We start from the raw sequence: 19756 nt of genomic DNA, 5'->3' as shown, positions 1-19756 counted from the left end.
AGAGAATGTGAGAGAAGATGATGGAAGAAGATGTTAATTTGGAAAGCTTTTACATCTAGAGTGTTTTTGTTTTCTGATGGCTATGAAATTGTTCGTCATCGATTTTCTGTTAAGAGTTGGGCTTCCATTATTCAGCGTCCGTTCATTCCACCTCGCTACTCTATTTTAGTTTGAAAGATTCTTTCAAAAAGCTTCCAACAGAGGATCAACTTTAGCAACAGGGCATTCCGCTGGTTCTAATATGCCAATTATGTTACAAAAATTCTAAATCTATTGAACACTTATTTTTCAGTTGTGATTTTGCACAATGGGCTTGGTGTTGGCTAGCTACCCAATTTGGAACTATTCTTCTACTTACGGGTTCTTTCTCATATTTCTCGCTTGTTTTTGTGTCAAAGCGATTTTCTCTACAACTTTGCAATGTCTGGCTAACTTCATGGTTTTTCTTGCTAATGGCTATTTGGAAGATGCGTAATAAAGTGAAGTTTGAAAGTAAGCCTTATTCCTTCTCACGCCTTTGCCATTCATTTCGGTCTGGATTAGGCAGGTTGGAGTTTTCACCCTGGTCATGGACGAGGTATTTTGGGTAAGCAACTTTTAGTCTCTCTTGCAATCTCGGCTGAGTCTTGTAAAGCTCCATCTATAGTCCCTCCTCTTTGACATCCTTCACCATTTTCTTGGTATTGATGACCTTGCTAAAGGTAACCTGGGTCATGCAGCTTTTGCTGGGGTTTTCCGAGATTCTGCAGGTTATTTTCTTGGTAGTTCTCCTTAAGCTTGGGGCATCGTACTTCCTTTTATGCGGAGCTTCATGCTATCATCCTTACTGTGGAGTTGGCCCACGTACGGGGTTAGCAAAATTTATGGCTTAAAAGTGACTCTTCTAGTGTGATATCTTGTTTTGCTTTTGGATCTTTCTCTCCTCTTTGGTCGCTCCAGACACGTTGAAAAAATTGTATTTTCTGATTGCAGAACATTGTATTCCGTTGCTCTTATACATTTCAAGAATGGAATGCAGTTGCTGACAAATTAGCCAATTTAGAGCTTATCTCGTCTTCACTTGTTTGACATGCCGCTCCTTCTATAGAGATGTTTTCTCTTCTACACTCAAATTTCTTGGGCATGCCAGACTACAAGTTTGTCTCCCCTTCTTGATGTGTGATTTTCTTTTTTACCTAAGCTTTTTGGACTTTCCTTTTCGTTTTGCAACTTGTCTTGCAAATTCTTACCTTTTATGTTTATAGGGGGTTGGGCCTATGTCCACCCACTATTTTTCTTGTATTTTCTTTTTCAAGAGAGGTAAGGTCTATGTTCCCCCTCTTTTTCTTGTATTTTCTTATTCAAGAGAGGTCAGGTGTATGTCCCTCCCCTTTTTTCTTGTATTTTGTTTTTCTTGCTCTATGAGGGCTAATGTTTATATCCCTTTGACTAGATATAACTTTTTTTTTTATGTCAATAAATTTCTCTTATGCCATCGAGGTTTTCCAAAAATGAATAAATTTCTCTTTTTTTTCATCCAAGTATCATACCTAAGGTTATATTTTTCTCCCAGATTCCTACTTTTATTAGGTTGAAAGTTTGTAACTCCGCTAAAACGTAACGTAACTCTTACGTGGACGATGATTGTGCATTCATGTGTCACTTTTTGTCGTTTTCCTCCTAGAAGGAAGAAGTTCGATCCTACCCAAAAGCCCAAATCAATCAATTGATTCAAAACTCAAATCAACAACTAATTAATTGATTCAAAATCTCAACCCAAACACCCAAATCAATCAATTTTACAATTGACTTTGGAGTTTTACCGAATAAAAAAAAAAAAAGCAATTTCAATTAAGTTTTAAGTTTATTTGTTTAGCGATCTCAAACAGATTTTAAGATGTGTTGTCTCTTTCTAACGGAGCCTCACTTAGTTTTTAGCATTTATCATATCTTATTTTCTTACGTAATGCATCTAGCATGATTAGAACTTTATGCTTATGATCAGAACCGTTTATATTTTGAATCACTCCATAAACTCATCTTTGCAAAACATGAATTAAAAATAAGGTCGTTTAGTCAATGTATTGTAGTACTCGTAATGTTTTTACCAATTCCATTCATTTGTCATTATACAATTCGATGACTAAACGACCTTATTTTTAATTTTTTGCAAAGATGATTTTATTGAGTGATTTAGAATATGAACGGTTTGGATCAGAAATACGAAGTACTATAATCAACAATGAACAATTTCGAATAAAACTAATACTTATATATTTTGAATAGTCAAGTATTATTCCCCTATAAAATGAAAAGGGTCTGCCGTTTAAGGCCATGTCATATCCACCAACTATATGGATGGCTTTTATATCTTCGTCGTCCTCCACCTCAATTTCTGAAACCTACCACGCTCGCAGCTGTCTCCCCATCAAATTTTACACAACCTTTTACATCTCTTGGACACCCCAATAGTGTGAGCTATGCTCTTTCATTTCATCGTCTTCATCTTCGTCCCCACATAAGGTCATACCAATTTAGATTTTTTTATTACTTGGAAATAAGTTTTAAAAAGAAGATTTAGTCATGTACCGTGTCCATGATCTTATATTAGTAGACAAGTTTACATAATATATAATTAGCACATGTCCACACACAAAGTGTGTATGAATATTTTTTATTTTGGTTTTTAAAATGGAATCAAAGAGTAAGAGAGTGAGAGACACGGAGAGAACGTGGGAGTGAGGACAGAGGGGAGCGAGGTTTATTTTTATTTTTTATTTTTTAATATTAGAGATATTAAAACCACATGTGGGTGATGCGTCATAAAAAAATAGCAAACTTTGTGTTCTTGTAATTACTAAATTGCCCATAATTTTTATTTCTGATCAGTTTTAATTAGAGGATTAGAATGATAATTTTTCAGAATTTTAGTTGACAACTAGATTTTTATTAATACGTAGTTTAGATTGAATAAGCAAAGAAGTCATGGCACGTGGCAACGAGTAGATGTAGCTACTAGCCATGCGTTTGCTCATTTGGTAATACAAAGGAATTTCCAAGGCACAACGATCTTGATGAATTAGGGTAAGTGTTCAACTGTGTGATCGGTCTTACAAAAATCACACAATCATTTCATACCTGATGAATTCTAATGAATTAGGGCAAGTGTTTAATTGTATGATCTGTCTCATGAACATCATACAAGCGTTTTATGCTACTCACTGGTAAAGTTAAAATCAAAATGAAATATTTTAGGGCACAACAATCGCGATGAATTCTTGGGCATTAGTCTCATGAATGAATGAACCCTTCTATAACATTAAAAGATACTAGGTAGCAAATTATTAACGTTCTTATTCTTTTGGACAAGAATTAATAATAAGTGAAACAACACATGTGGTCACCACTACTCTTTGATTGGTTACCATGCATGATTCGAAATTCAGAGCATCCAACCGGGGAAGAATCCCGTGCCACTTTGTGCTGAGGACGTTGCTACATTCGCCTCATCATTTGTTACTACTGGAGTGCTGTTGCAGTAATAGTTAATGGATACTTTAGATGACAGCTTAAAAAATTAAGGCAACTTAATTCATTAATTAACGTTGCAGAAAAATTCATGCGCTTGACAGAATCCCTATAAGATATATGATTATAGTACCCGATCTGCAATGCATTGGTGGATTGCAAATGCTCAGGGAATCCTTCTAATTGAGCAGCCTGGTGATTGCTATTCCATGATCGTTGAAGGCCTGCAGTAATTTCTTCCAACTGCAAAACACGAAAATTTAGACCCAATTAAATTGACCAAATTATTTATCTGAAAAACGTATTAAATGGAATAACTAACAAGATTCAAGAATCCTTATGAAGAAACAATTAGATGACAATGTACGGTTGTTAAAAGGAAGGCCTCCATCGTTTGTTGTTAGCATTGGATTGAACTTACTATACTCAAGGCACGTTGAAGGAAGGAATGAAAAGATAGTGTCCAACTTTGAATGAAAAGATAGTGTCCAACTTGAAGATAGAATATGACTCGTGAAGAAAACTTTTATATTTCAATTCCCCGAATGGTAGGATTAGAAAAGATATATGTCATTCATATCTAATCCCCTTCTGAACCCCGGTCCTTAGAATAAAAAACCATTCATCTTTAATTACTTTTAATATCCCTTGAATTTTATGTTACCCAATCCATTTCAATCCTAAGCACCAAACAAGCCCGATAGTGTTTTGCATTACTATAGTTATACAATTAAGGATAGGAAACCTATATGATGAGGACTAATTGATTTGGCCTTGAAATATTGTAATCATTTAATGAATAAGTAATTAAGATGTATTATACGACATGATGGATTTCCATTGCATCGAAAACAGAAATGAATAATGGTCAGAGCAGGAATTTATTATTACGTACCTTCCTTCTCAGTCCAGTGTTTGCTTCCAGTAGCATTTCTTCCTGCACAGTTAATTCTTGAAAGATTCGGTAACTTACATACATACATTTATATTCTGTGTGTGTGTGTGTGTGTGTGTGTGTGTGTGTGTGTGTGTGTGTGTTGTTCGCAAAATACTTACTTTCCCTTGAAGCTCAGAAATCTGAACATGCATAAATTGGGTCTGCGAACAAATGAAATGTAAATCGAGATTCTCTGTTAAAATTTCGTTTAAATAACTCGCCATCTTTTTCACGCTTATGGAACAAATTATGAATACCTTCGTTGACCTGATTTTCTTCAACGACATATCTAGTTGATTCTCAAGCTGCTGAAGCTCCTTCATGCCTAAATGAACCAAATCTTCCCCAAGAATATGTCTAAAAACATGCCAAGTAAAATTTTTCATGAGCAATATTCCAATTGTGTCGACCTTTGCATTTTTCATGCGATCATTGAACAACCTTTCATATGTGTATGTATATAGATGATCGATATACGTATACCTCTGCGTGCGTTGTAGGGCCTCTACCTTCGTTTTTAGATTCAAGTATTCTTGGTATCTGCTCTGCTTGTGAACATGCATGGCACAAGTTCAGCTTATGTCAAAAGTCCATAGGGCAGAATTTTGTGGAAGAAATTCCATTACCAACATACAACTTAACCCAACCCCACGAATTTGTCCCTAACAATAGATTGAGAATAATTGTAACACCGTGTGGCAGTGTTCTAAATGTACTGAAAATTTTCTCCTAGCAACAGATTGAGAATTTAAGAATAACGGATAATATAGGTTGCTTTACCCAACTTATGTAATGCAGGTAATTGATGTTATGCATCTTAAAGCTAATTACAAATGACAAACTATCGGTAACCTGCTCGTCCTCAGCAGATTGACTTGCTCCCAGTTCTCCATAAGTGCATCTTTGATACCTCTCAAGCGTCTTCGCTATGCTGTAATGAAAGCAAAGCAACAATTGTAGGACAGTGATCAGAATGCAAATTCAAAAGAGAAAAGAGCGCATGCATTTTGCACTCATTCAAATGCCAGTAAAGTAAGAGCCAAAAAGCATGCCACAAAATCTGGGAGCAAGTTATAATTGATTATACGGTTCCAAATTTTTTAATCACAAGTGATATTACTACTATAAACTACAAAAATAATAGGAAAATATTTAAACTCGAAACACAGTGAGTCAAAAGGCATATCCACCAATACGATCCACCCTTTGCAATGTTTAGGATTGGATGACACAATTTGGCACACTTTATTGTGGTTCTCATTCTATAACTTTTTTCAAGGATCTGAACGGTTTGTATTTCAATTCATCATTGATAGATCATCATTGCAAAAAAATAGACAAATCCAATACCATTAAGAGACATTCTTTGTAATGGAAAAAACGGACAAATACGGTTCTACAAAGAAACACTAAAATGACTACCACTTAATCAAATGGTTATATGATTTCAAATTTGGGTGATTTTGACATAGATAATCCTTGAAGGACGAACTAAAATATAGACGGTAAGATCGTTGAAGTACATTATGAAGTGACCCTAAGAAAGTGTGTCAAAAAATCTGTCCCCAATCTTGACCCCCCCCCCCCCCCACACACACACACACACACACTCACATAAACAATCTCTAAATGTACCAAATAAATGAACGGTTTACCATGTATATGTTGTTTAGTGCTCACATTGTCAATTTGTTCCATACATTTGGATGCATAACTAATTTCCAATTCAAATGATTTTATGTATGGATGTTCTTCAAATGGAGCTTAAGAAATTAAACAGTATCAATTATTAAATTTATACGGTGAAGATAGATTATTCGCAAAAGGTGAGATATGTGTAGGAATGCATTTATTGGTGCAAGGTGCGTCTACACCTATATAATTATTCATTTGAGTTATGCTTTGGTGAAGGATTTACAAGTACCAAGGGATTTAGGCTAAATATAGCTAGAAATGTGGACTGCGAAGTATTTGATGAAGGCATTCGGAATTTTTTACATGATCACTTTTGGAATCATAATTCTAAGACTGTCTTCATAAGACTTACTGGTTGTGTGGAATCATAATTCTAAGACTGTCTTCATAAGACTTAGCCTTATGTTATTACGTTTTTGCATTGGTAATGGCTGAGTTAATGGGATATATTCAATCTGACATCCATTGGTATATGCTTTTTGCAAATGATAAAGTGTTGATAGATGAAACACATTAGGGAGTAAATGTGAAGCTTAACCTTTGGTGTGAAGTGTAGGAATCCAAATGTCTTCGTCAAATTAAGTAAGTCAAAGACAAAGTAAATGGAGTGCATGTTCAGTGGGAATGGGGTCCAAATGAGATAGGGGTGAGGATTGGAGATTAGGAAGTACCAAAGAGTGAACACTTTCATTATCTTGGATTTATCTTGCAAAAGAACGGAAAGTTGGATGGAGATTTCAACCATAGAATACAAGCTAGATGGATGAAGTGGAAGAGTGCACCGGGTATGTTGTGCAGCTGTTGTAGGCTACTAAACCTCAAGAATTTTTTTATAGGATGGTAATAAAGTTAATAATGCTTTACGACACAGAATGTTGGGCAGTCAAGCATCAACATATGCAAAAATGAGTGTAGCAGACATGAGAATGCTTCGTTGGATATGTGAGCAAACAAGAAATGACAAGATTAAGAATGAGGATATCAGAGGTACAATAAGAGTGACCACAATTGAAGATAAGATAAGAGAAATTGGCAAAGGTGATTTGGACATGTGAAACGAAGACCTACAAATGCTCCAATTAAGAATGCGATTATGAGATAAAGGCTTAGGCAAAAGGGGTAGAGGAAGACCTAGGAAGACTTGAAAATAGACTTTAACAAAATACATGGAGTACTTGGAACTAACGGAAAACTTTGCGTAAAACCAAGCACAGTGACGTTCGAGAATTCATACATCTGATCTCACTTAATTCAATAAGACTTTGTTGATGTTGTTTATATATCGTAAATACTTGGACACTCACCGCGAAGTGCCCAATTTGCTAACCATATTATGTGGGCAGTAGAATTATAACACTTGTTCATTTAATATTCTCCCAAACTATTGTAATCCTCATAATCAAACACCAACTCTCACTTGTGATTATCCCTTACCTATGCCATGGTAGAGCTGACCGCCTCATCCTCTCTTCCAACCTCTACTATGTTGACCCTATCGACATCCCCTCTCCAACCTCTCGGACCCCCCCCCCCCTTTTCAAATCCCTCATATTATTTTTTGTGGAAGACATAGAAGCACCTCTGCACATGCCCACTCCTTGTTGCCATGGTCGCATCGGGAAAGGAAGAGGATGGATTGGGAGCGGGGTTGACGAGGTAGGTTGGAGGAAGAGAGGTGGGTGGGATTGACGGAGAAGAGAGGTCGGAGGAGGAGATGTGGATGTGGTCGACGGAGGAGAGGAGTAGACGGGGGTGAGATATCGACCACCGACGACGACAAAGGAGAGCAAAGGTAGGCAAAGGTTGGTGATGGAGAAAGAAGGATGCTTGGATACTAGAATATTGAATGTTTGACAACCAATTTTAGTTAAATTTAAATAAGACACGAGTCACTATTTGATTGTTCCACTTAGGATGGTCAGTATAAAGGATCCTGACTGGTGAGGACCGAAGTATCGTCCTTGTATATTTATCGATGGACTTGCACCAGTTAAGATACAACTTTAGAATAAGGGTGATTACCGCTAAGTACTATAACCTTGATTCTGAGCACTTGCAGCTTACATGCTTATTAAAGGGCTATGTTTTCTTGAACCAAAAAGAGGGCTACGTTTATATTTTCTAACTCTCCAATCGCTCATCAATTCTATAAAATAGACTGTTAAACAATTTGAATTGATCATATCAATCCTATCATACGTTTACTTTAGCACCTTCTAAAGTATCGATTTAAAGATAGGATAACACATCTAACGTATATTTATATTGCAAATTTGCAAGCCTTCCCCTATGATTGTATGACTTAAAGTTAAATTTCATGAAAAATGAACTCGTCTCAAATTCGACAATGAAATGAATAGAAGCAAACAATTACTCTATTATAAGTCACCCTTTTACCTCCCCAAATATGCATCCATATCCCCTAAAATTTAATTACGTAGCAAATTTTTGTTAGTATTAAAAAGTGCTTAAAAATTACTGGACTCCAAATAAGAACAGACGAAGAGAATCCCACAAAAATTCCTGCAAAAATAGGATAGGATAAAGGACAAACATTTTAACAAATATTTTTATACTTTTTATAAGCTCTTGGATCTAACACTTCTAAGTAAAAATTAATTAAGATGACTACTAAGACGTGGCAAAGACACGAAAACAAAAATAAACTTCAAATGAAATATTTAGATAAATTTGTGAAGTTAAAATAGATCCAGCCTCATCTTCCTCCTAAACCGTTTAGATCTGCAACTCTCTAACAACAACAAAAATGTCTGCAATATTGAAGAAATTCATCTTTGGCCTTTGATGCAGTGAATACTTCTTAACATGGCTATATAATACTGTTAACAGGGGCTAACAGGAAATCCAAATAATAATACATCCCTTCCAAAAATTTCTTTTAACAGGATCTGACTAAATTTCTCACATATATTGTAGATATTCAGAAAATAGAGATATATATAAAGGGTGCGTACATACCTAGGGCCGCTGCAGAACTCATAGAGCTTTCCACTGGTGGAGAAGACGATGAGAGCAACCTCAGCATCACAGAGAACTGAGAGCTCGTACGCCTTCTTTAGCAGCCCATTCCTTCTTTTTGCAAATGTTACCTGTCGATTTATCTTATTCTCGATCCTCTTCAACTCCACCTTCCCCCTTCCCATTCTTCTTTTAACTTATTATATTATAAAAATATATTTCAGTGATTGCATACATATCAAATTATTATATTATGTTACTAGGTTTTGTTTTCCTTTTTGAGATTCGTGTTCTCTAGGGTAAGCTAAGTTAGGCTTTTGTGAGAGAGAGGAGAGAGAGAGAGAGAGAGAGAGAGAGAGAGAGAGAGAGAGAGAGAGAGAGAGAGAGAGAGAGAGAGAACTTTTGAGGAACTTTTGTTACCTCCTTGTTGGGGGTTCCTTTAGCGCAACAGAGGAAAGATTAAACAGGAGTGCAGTATTTCCGATTGGGTGTTATTTTCCCTTCTCAGTTACGAGTTACGACCGACTCATTGTTGTACTGACTCATTGTTGTTTTCTTTCTTTTTCAGTTTTCTTTTGAAGATGAAGTAGACCATTCACAATTTTCACAGTTTATTACACAAAAATGTGACAGCAATGTCGACTCCATCTTAGACATTTTCAACTTTAGGGTTTTTACTGGTCGATGAGAGAATGTCTTGGGCACCCCAGTCAAACTAAAGATAACTCCAGCTTCACTCACAAAAACTTACTTACCTAACTGTCTCTTATAATTTAATTTGAGTCACTTCTTAACTTTTTGAAATTTAATTTGTGCCTCACTAATCGCTATGCCTTTATCATTAAAGGCCGTCAACAAATTCATTAAAATTGTAATTATGTGGCCCAACTGAAACTGATTGTTGTTCAGCGTGTCACTAATTTTTTTTTTGTTCATGGTGTTTTTTTTTCCTATTTTGAATAAAAATTCTACTTGTTAGTAATTTTTCAGCCCCAGGGTAGTTAAGCAGCGGGTCTTATTTGTACCACAAAAACAGTTTTGATGGGTTTATTTATGGATTTTAATGGTTGGAGACAAAGTGAGATATTAGTTGGGTTGTAGTCTTGTAAACAATAATTGGCAAAATTTAAGTTTCTAGGATTAAGTTTCAAGAAGTGATTAAATAAAATAAAATAAAACTCTATCTAGGTACTTTCATTGCCGCAATTGGCCCTTTGGATGCCCACCGTACTGGAATATGTATGGCTCAAAAAGTCACACATTTCACCAATCAATACTTGAAATTCATAACTTGATAACTAAAGTTAAAATCAAATTTAGGAAGGACTTTCTCTGTGAGAAATTATTTCACTTAAATAAAATAGAAAGAAAAGGCTTCTCAAAACCTACTTTATTTAGATCAGGAATATTCTATGATTTTCTGAAATCATGTGCTATGGCTCAAATTCATTGTCAATCTATTGCCGATTCTAATAGGAATAGTTAGACATTTGAATCCAATTTTTTTCATTATTTTTGTATCCATAATAGTGCGAAAAGGACTCCAAGTTGTCCAAGAATAACAGCGTTGAGTTTCTCGACCCTTTGCCTTAGCTAAGATTACAAATGAGGCTTAGGGTCATTGGATATATTTAGTAGGGATAATATGAGGGAAACCAAATGATGTGCCACCAATAAGAAACAAGTATGTTAATCGATACATAGTTAATAATCCAATTATCTACAACAACATCGTTTAGTTTCCAAATTTGATTTAAACAATTTGGTCTCCCTAGCAATACTGTAACATCCCCCATCTCCCAAGGGAGTGGATCCTGTAAGCCTTATATGTATATTCTCATCCCTACCTAGCATGAGGGCTTTTGGGAGCTCACTGACTTCGGGTTCCATCGGAACTCCGAAGTTAAGCGAGTAGCGCGCGAGAGCAATCCCAAGATGGGTAACCCACTAGGAAGTTCTCGTGTGAATTCCCAGAAACAAAACCGTGAGGGTGTGGTAGGGGCCCAAAGTGGACAATACCGTGTTACGGTGGAGTCGAGCCTGGGTTGTGGTGGGGGCCCGGGTCAGGATGTGACAATTTGGTATCAGAGCCAATCCATAGCCGGATGTGTGTTAATGAGGACGTCGGGCCCCTAAGGGGGGTGGATTGTAACATCCCACATCGCCCAGGGGAGTGGATCCTGTAAGCCTTGTATGTATATTCTCATCCCTACCTAGCACGGGGCCTTTTGGGAGCTCACTAACTTCGGGTTCCATCGGAACTCCGAAGTTAAGCGAGTAGCGCGCGAGAGCAATCCTAAGATGGGTAACCCACTAGGAAGTTCTCGTGTAAGTTCCCAAAAACAAAACCGTGAGGGTGTGGTAGGGGCTCAAAGCGGACAATACCGTGCTACGGTGGAGTCGAGCTTGGGTTGTGGTGGGGGCCCGGGTCAGGATGTGACAATTTGTTATCAGAGCCAATCCATAGCCAGATGTGTGTTGACGAGGACGTCGGGCCCCTAAGGGGGGTGGATTGTAACATCCCACATCGCCCAGGGGAGTGGATCTTGTAAGCCTTATATGTATATTCTCATCCCTACCTAGCACGGGGCCTTTTGGGAGCTCATTGACTTTGGGTTCCATCGGAACCCCAAAGTTAAGCAAGTAGTGTGCGAGAGCAATCCCAAGATGGGTGACCCACTGGGAAGTTCTCGTGTGAGTTCCCAGAAACAAAACCGTGAGGGTGTGGTAGGGGCCCAAAAAGGACAATATCGTGCTACGGTGGAGTCGAGCCTGGGTTGTGATAGGGGCCTGGGTCGGGATGTGACAAATACCCATATAACACTTTCTTAAAAGAAATGAGCTAAAGTGAGACACAACTTATGAGTACGTACATAGAGTAAAGTAACTAAATAAAATGCAAGAAATAAGTGAAATTTCATATATTATACTATAGACTAAAATAATCCTAATTAAGGGCTCATTTAGAAGTAGTTTTAAAATGACTAAAAGCGTTTTTGATGAAATTGGTTTTAGGTTCCAAAAACACTTTTAACTGCTTTTTGAAAGAAGCCCCGGATCTGTGCCACTTCAAGTGTTTTTTAAGATCCACTTTGATTTTTACTAAAGGTTGGTTTCAAAAACAATTTTCACCACAAACGCTTTCAATCATTTTAAAAATATTTCAAAACTAGCCATGGCTTAAATTATGTTTCACTGTATTTCTAGAAGACTAAAAACTAAAGCACTTGTTCTCCACAAGGTGAAATTAATCCAATATTGTAAGTCGCCGAATATTGAGTTTGGTCTATTATCTTGTGATGTATTTATTGACCATGGTTAAGGTGGATTCTAAGAGCAACTCAACCCCTATCCACTTTGCGCCAGCACCCAGCGCATTTATCCACTTAATTGAACAGTAATAGATCCAATGAACAGTAATAGGCCAAAGCATCTCCACCCCTAAAAAAATGTGCTGGCACCCAGTCTAAAAAATGCGCTGGCACAAACGATCTCCACCCCTACAAAATGCGCTGGCACCCAGTCCATTTAAAATATTAAATAATTTTTTTATAAAATTAAAAAAAAAAAGTTTTAATTTCGGATAGGATTTTTAACCAATCTCGTCACGCCACGTGTCATTATCCGAACGTACTATTTTTTGAATAGATTTCCGCTAAGATTTTCAACCAATCCCGACAACCCACGTGTCACTTCCTGTTTACAATAATTTAGGCAAGATGTCGATAAGATTTTTAACCAATCTCGTAACGCCACGTGTCATTATCTGAACGTACTATTTTTTTAATAGATTTCCGCTAAGATCTTCAATGAGCTTCCACGAAGTCATTTTTTTCTCTCAAAGTGTACAAAATATTCAAATGTAGAAAGTGTAGAAAATATTGAAATGTGGTGTAAGGTGGAAGATGAGGGTTAGGTATTTATAGAAAAAAAAATTAATTTTTTAAAATTTTTCTGTATTTTTTTTAAAAAATTTGACATTTTTTAATTAATTTTTAATAAATTTTAATGTTGTAATTAATCTGGACCGTTGGATTTGAAAAATAATCAAATCCAACAGCCAACACGCTGCCACGTGGCCAACGGTCAAATTTCTGACCGTTGGGCCTTTTTTTTAAAAAAAAATTTGGTCAAATAAACGTGGACCGTTGATCTGTGATCGGACGGTCCAATTTAAAACTTAAATTTAAATTTTTTTTACCGTTGGAAATCCAACGGTCTACAAAAAATAGCCGTTGGAAATCCAACGGCTCTGAGGAGGGCCACGTAGCTCTTTGACAAACACAGCCACTTGCCCTGCACCGCGGGCCCCACTGCCTGCAGTAGCTGTCGGCTACTCGCCATCTCCCCCGCGTGTTGTGCACGCGCCAACAAACAGACCGGCCTCTGGGTCTGTCCATTTTGGGCTGGGCTGCTGCCTGGCGTGGGCTGGGTGCCGGGCTGTTTCACGGGCTGGAGGGTGTGGACTGGGTGCTGGGCTGGTAATTTGACTGGGTGCTGGGCAATTTTCTGTGGGGTGGATCTGCTCTAAAATGCGACTTAGTGATGTATCAATGGTTAATTTGCAGTTCAACAGAAAGCCGCATGTGTTTTTTCAAATTTGCTTCAGCTTATAAAGTTCATGGAAATGGAAAACGTGCTTTTTGGGATCTCAATGGTGACGGCCAAATTTGAACTTATAGACTTATATAATTAAACATATGAAAATATGATCTCGAATTGTAATTTGGTCGAAAGGTCACTTTAGCCAAACGGCGTTGGCTTTTATTTTTCTTGTGACGAATCTAAGATTGAAACTTTGATATGGCAGCTTTCAAATATGATCAAAGTACACAATTTTCTTTTAGGCTTATTTACGGAAATGCATCTTGAAATTAGAAGTCAATCTCACTAATTTGTCCCATGAGATTTGAATTGTGTCACTTAACCTTGTAAAACTCAAATCTAGTCTCACTTTGCTTCATAGCGTCCAAGTCCGTCAACATATCTGTCAAAATTGCTAATATGGCATACATGAGACCAACTTATGTTGATGGTAAGCCACGCGGACCAAAAATTTAAAATAATTTTTTTTAAAAAGATATCTTAAGTTCAATTCTCACTATATGCGTATTTGAACCACGTTATTGTTAACCTATTGTGAGGCTTAGCATACTCCCCCACTCTTTTAGTATAGATAATATCGTTTGAAAAAAAAATAATAATAATAAGTTGAACATTTGATAGTTTCAATAATAAAACTAAAACTATTTTAATAATAAGAAAATTTAAATGACCCATTGCTTCTTATGTGTTCTCTCAACCGCCTTACTATTTTCACACACACATGTTGTGCACAACTGCAAGTTCATCAACATCAAGCAAATGCACCATCAACACCAAGCACCCACGGCAGAGAGCTCAATGGGTGGCCTTTCCAACCTTGGATCCAAGGTCACCCCACCTAGATCTCGTCTTCAACACGCGCCTTGGGTCTCCCAGCCACATAAGAGAGTGAAAGAAAGAGAAAGAGGAAGTTAAGGAGAAAGGAAAGAAAAAAAAAAAAAAAAAATGAGGAAAAGATGGGGGGATGGAGGCAGGGGTTGTCAGGGGACATTGAGGGGAACAATGAGAGGGCTCGTTTGCGGATGGGCGTACCAGTGCAGTGCCGTTTTTAAGATTCCGGGTCTCGTTCGAAATTTACAAAAGGATTTTTTCTTAAGATAATTTTTTAGAAAAAAAGTAGGACAATATATTGATGTTAAAAAATAGTAACTTAAATCAAAATAAATTTTAGGATTCACTAATTGTAAGTTTTCAAATGTTATTAAATAATAAATAAAAATAACTACAAACATAACTTTCACTAAATAATAAAAAGCAGTTCACTCTCAAACAACCAAACAAGTAAAAAAAGTATAAAACTCTAATTTTAAAGTTTCACTTGAATATGTTGGGAATTATTTTGAATTTCAGAGGTATTGCCTTAAAGTAAATCTTTCTTTTATTATAGCTAATTCTCGTAACATAATAATATAAGAAGAGAACTGTTATTGACACTTCAAAATCTTATTTTGTATTATTCGTAAATGCATTATTTTTTTTCTAAATATAAAAAATTTGTAATGCAAGCTAAAAATTTTAAAATACTAATAACAAATCTCAAAAAACTTATTTACAAAGATATGTCTAAAAGAGTACTCTATATGACGCGGTCAAACATTCCAAATGAAATAAATGAGGAACGCTTAATAGACACCACTAACATACAAAGGGCCAAAGGGGGTCCGTTGAAACGATGCACGTCATCACGCGGAGTTATGGACTGGCATTTTCTTCCCGGGCCCAAGAAAAGACACAAGGACTGAGGGTAACCGGAGTAAACGGACCACCTTAACACGTGTCAGACGCTGAAACCCAAAGGTACACAATTTTGAAGAATTTGTGGTCGTACTACTAAAGGATTGAAATTTGCCAACAGAATTCTTTCCGGATTTTTTTGGTCAGGATTGAGGATTCGTAAATCGTGTTCTTTTATTGTATATCGTTCGGTTAGTCTTTGTCAGGTACTGTTTGTATTTAATTTTAAATAAAAATATTTAAAATGATTTCTAACCCACGATGTACGATGAACGGATATAATTCACGAAATTCTTGCGAGGATCAGGATTCTGAAATTTGAACTAAATTGGGCCCCACAAACGTTCACAAGTGTTTTAAGCTCATAAGAGAGGCCGGCCCAAAGGGCCAAAAACATTTGGAAGACCTATTAAATGCAATTGGGCTGAACCCATTTATCCCATGTCCGCCCAATGTCCTTCTCCAATCAAAAGAACTGTGAGTCAATAATAAAAGGTTTATTCAATCACAAATGGTCCTTTTATTGTAAAAACATAATTTTGGTCCTTTATGTTTTAAATCAATCAATTTCGACTGTCTACGTTCTAAAAACTAAAAAAGACATGATTCATGGGAAGAAATAGAAATCACAAGGATATCCGATAACTTGTTATAAAAACTGTTATTAACATTCTAAATTCTTCTCCTTAGTAAATAAATAAATAAATATGAGTGGAGTATGACTACTTTATATTGCTAATACAATTTTTTTTCCGTCTATCATACACCTAATTTTCTCACTTCTAGTGGAATTTATCACATCTTTAGTCAGCATTTTTTTATTAAAACAATTTCAAACGAAAGAGAAATCGACCTCAGAACGTTAGATGAAGATATGAATATTCTTAACAAGTTAAACTATAAGTTCTCTACGTTTTTTTATCATCGACAAATAATATTAACTTGTGCATATATACAACACAAAAGGACCAAAAATGGAAAATTGGAACATCAAGTTTATTTATAATGCATATATGGCCGACACCATTTTAAGTGATTCAAAATTAAACGATATAACACAAGGGGACACCAAGTGCTTCTCTAAATCATGTTGCTCAAAACAAGCTAGGAGACACGAATGACGTCTTTGTTGGGAATAGTAAGCAATTTTGTTTTTCAAAGTGACATATTGGAGCAATGTCTTTCCAAGAGACAAGAGGGTTTGAATTTGGATAACATAATGCAGATACTTTTAGGTGGTAGAGCACTATGTATGTAGCTAGTTTGGCCACGTTTTGATTTAAGTATGGCTTATATATCTTTCTTTAAGATCTCTTGAATAATTTCATCTGAGCGATATTTTGCAAATATTTTAATGGTTTAAATAATTTATATATAACTTTTTAAACATATGATATTTTGTCTATGCTAATGGGGAATAATGGGTTGAGCCTTACAATGAGTTAATCAATAATAATTTGGTTTTAATTTGCCTTTAGTAATAATCAAACCTTAAGAACTCTCACTTATAAATGAAAATAAATATCACTAGATGTAAAAAATTAGCCGACCATACTAAGTAGCCGACCAACTTATATTTTAGTTTACCATTCATTAATTATCGTTGTAAAAAATTAGATAAATTCAAAATCATTAAGACATTCAATTGTAATGGATATAATGAGAATACGGTTTTCAAAGAAACGCTAAATGTCTTTGATTAATCTAACAATTACATGGTTTTGAATTTGGGTGATTGTTGGTACAAATTAATCTTCAAGAGAACATAAAAAATATACAATTAGATCGTTGAAGTACATTGTAGAGTGAGCCTTAAAAAAATCTGTCAGTTGAAGCTCTATATGTGTGCACTTAGTTCTTCTTGTAGTTCAGATGTTCAGACAAAGTTAATAAAAATAAAAGAAACTATTATAAAGGATTTTTTCACATATAGTTCATAAAAATTCAAGTAGTTGGGTTCCATGCACTTCCAACAATTCTTATCTTATCTATTTTTTTTTTTTTTTCTTTTCTAACCATACTTTTGGGTAATTGCGTAAAGCCCAGGTTGATTGAGATTTTGAGCGGAGAATATTGCTTGCCAGCAATGAGACTTGTGGATACTGTGGCGGTATGGCCTACGGGGTGAGAATGGGGGACATTTTAGGGTTCTGTGCCATACTGTCTTAGCAACTTAACGCAAGGTTTTGTTTAGTGGGGACTTCAATTGGGCCTTTGTTCCCCTATAATCTTAAGACTCTAAACCCTGTTAATCGGTATTTTATCTTAAGAAAGCCTTAATATTTGCATTAGCTTTGAATTTTGAGGTTTTTCCACCATATTGTGTATGAGATATGATTCCGTGTTTGAATTTTGAGGTTCTTTTACTACAGATTGTCAGAATTCAGCTGTGTAAATCTAATCATCCATTGCACCGGTGCATCATAACGATTTTGTGACTTTTGATCAATATGCAAGACTGCAAGTCACACACACCATATGAAATTAAGGTAAGTTTTAGAATGCATGGTGCACAAGAAAGAAAGCTTCAAAACATGCTGAGAATGAATCTATCAGAGATTATGCAGGATTGGCTAAGAGAGAATACAGACGGAAAATAGCAAGTCACGACAAGCATATTGTCTTCTCTCTCTGACCCATTAGGCAGTACTGCATAATTCGGATCCTAAGAGTCGGCCTAACACGCCATATTTTTGTTGGCTAGACCAATCAAATTTGAGTTTTTCTTGGTGCGGGACAATAACGGACCTCAGATAAGAGGCAAATATAAGTTACAAGTCCTCCTGGAAAATGCGATTGAGCTTATTGCTGGCAAATGCAGAAATTGAGCTTATCTGGTGGTGGAAAATGACGGTAGATTTATCATGCATGGCGAGATAAGTGAATTCATTGGTATTGTGCATATTTGGTTCGTAAACATGCACGTGTGCTCGCACCCACACGCACACTGCCGGAATGCCCCAAACACCAAGGAATGGGAGAGACTACATGTTTTTTGTTTCAGTGGGCGGGCCAAATCAATTTACTAGACCAAGGAGTTCCAAAAGAAAAAAGTAAAAGATGAAAGCTGTGCTGCATGTCTACTTCTTTAGCATTAAAATTTAAAAGGCCTCTCCCACAATACTCCTTTTCGGATAAGAGATTATCCCTTCTTTTTTCCCTGGTGGGGCTTGGACAATAGAGATTTTTCAATGAGCTGAAAATATGGTCTGGTACATCAAGTGTATTAATATAATTAATTAGAATTTTTTTTTTTTAAGTATCCAACCAATTTTGTATTATTACACGAGGTATATCAAACCGTCTTCCTAACATAGTGAAAAATTCTGCTTCTTTGAATATTTCCCTTCTTTTTCCATAGAAATCCAAAGAAATGTTTGTCTAGCCATTTTAAGTTACAAGGTGATCCACTGAGATGATTATATATGTGCCAGAAATTAGACTACGATCACATCACCCCTGGTGCATTGGATTGTCATTGTGCATGCATGCTTTCTAGGAAGAGTAGTGGTAGTTCACACATGTGATTTATAATAAGAGTATTGTAACGGTTATTCGCTCATCAATGCATGTGCACATGCGTGATTAACTGTGCGTAATATTTTTCTTGTCGTTGCAAGTTTGAGGCTGGTCAACCAACAAATCTTTAGTTGATTACTGACACTGTTTAGTATAGTTTTCTAAACCAACTTCTATTAGGATGCATTAGTGTTCAAATTCCAATCCTTGTAACTACTTTCTCTGAAAGTAAAACCAAGACTTTAAATGAGAGGAGGCGGCAAGATGTTACTGGGCCATAGAAAAATCTAAGCCAGTAAAAAATTACTTGGCCAACAATAAACTTCCATTTTATTTTATTAAAGAGTGACTTCCAAGCTCAGAAAAGTTTGGTAGCATCTACCAAATTCTCCAAACCTGTAATGATATGCACAAAAAAGTCAGCAAAACACTACATGCCTATAGCGGCATAGCCCCCATAGGCCATAGCCAACACCCCACTTGAGAGCCAATTTGGCAATTCCCCATCTCCTCATCCTAAAGATTAGAAGCCCTAGAATCCAAGGAAACACATGTCCCTTGCCCTTTCCCACCATCCCCAGCACAAACTCCTCTGGTTTTAATTAACTCAGTGCTGACTCATTACAAGGATAAATGTGAAAGATTTTTCCTCCCTTAGTAGTATATGCCCCACTCAAAGAGAATGACTTGTTATACCATTGGAAACACATTTGGCATTTCAGATCAATAATACGATATCATGTGTTTTAAGTTTCTCACATCATATTACAACATTAATTT

At 36.3% G+C, this 19756-nt stretch overlaps 1 protein-coding gene across 3 annotated transcripts; it reads right to left on the bottom strand.

The window, feature by feature from the left end:
- Positions 1-3250: 3250 nt before the first annotated feature.
- On the bottom strand, positions 3251-9687 carry LOC137737486 (agamous-like MADS-box protein MADS2). Of its 3 annotated transcripts, XM_088682585.1 has the most exons (9): positions 9539-9687; positions 9119-9314; positions 5297-5375; positions 4886-4989; positions 4702-4801; positions 4564-4605; positions 4403-4444; positions 3641-3750; positions 3251-3509 (listed from the first exon to the last, which is right to left on the bottom strand). In XM_088682585.1, exons 2-9 carry the CDS (start codon positions 9301-9303, stop codon positions 3422-3424), a joined length of 750 nt encoding a protein of 249 aa, XP_088538711.1. In that variant the 5' UTR covers positions 9304-9314; positions 9539-9687; the 3' UTR covers positions 3251-3421. The 3 variants fall into 3 exon arrangements, with proteins under 3 accessions (XP_088538711.1, XP_088538710.1, XP_068333080.1); XM_088682584.1 differs by lacking the exon at positions 9539-9687 and having other exon boundaries at positions 9119-9467; XM_068476979.2 differs by lacking the exon at positions 9539-9687 and having other exon boundaries at positions 4928-4989; positions 9119-9466.
- Positions 9688-19756: the final 10069 nt, after the last annotated feature.

This window comes from Pyrus communis, chromosome 13 (genome assembly GCF_041283825.1).
Source record: "Pyrus communis isolate YQ-2024b chromosome 13, ASM4128382v1, whole genome shotgun sequence".
NCBI classification, from domain to species: Eukaryota; Viridiplantae; Streptophyta; class Magnoliopsida; order Rosales; family Rosaceae; genus Pyrus; species Pyrus communis.
The sequence above is the reverse complement of the archived record's forward strand: the minus strand, read 5'-3'. Positions and strand labels throughout refer to the sequence as shown.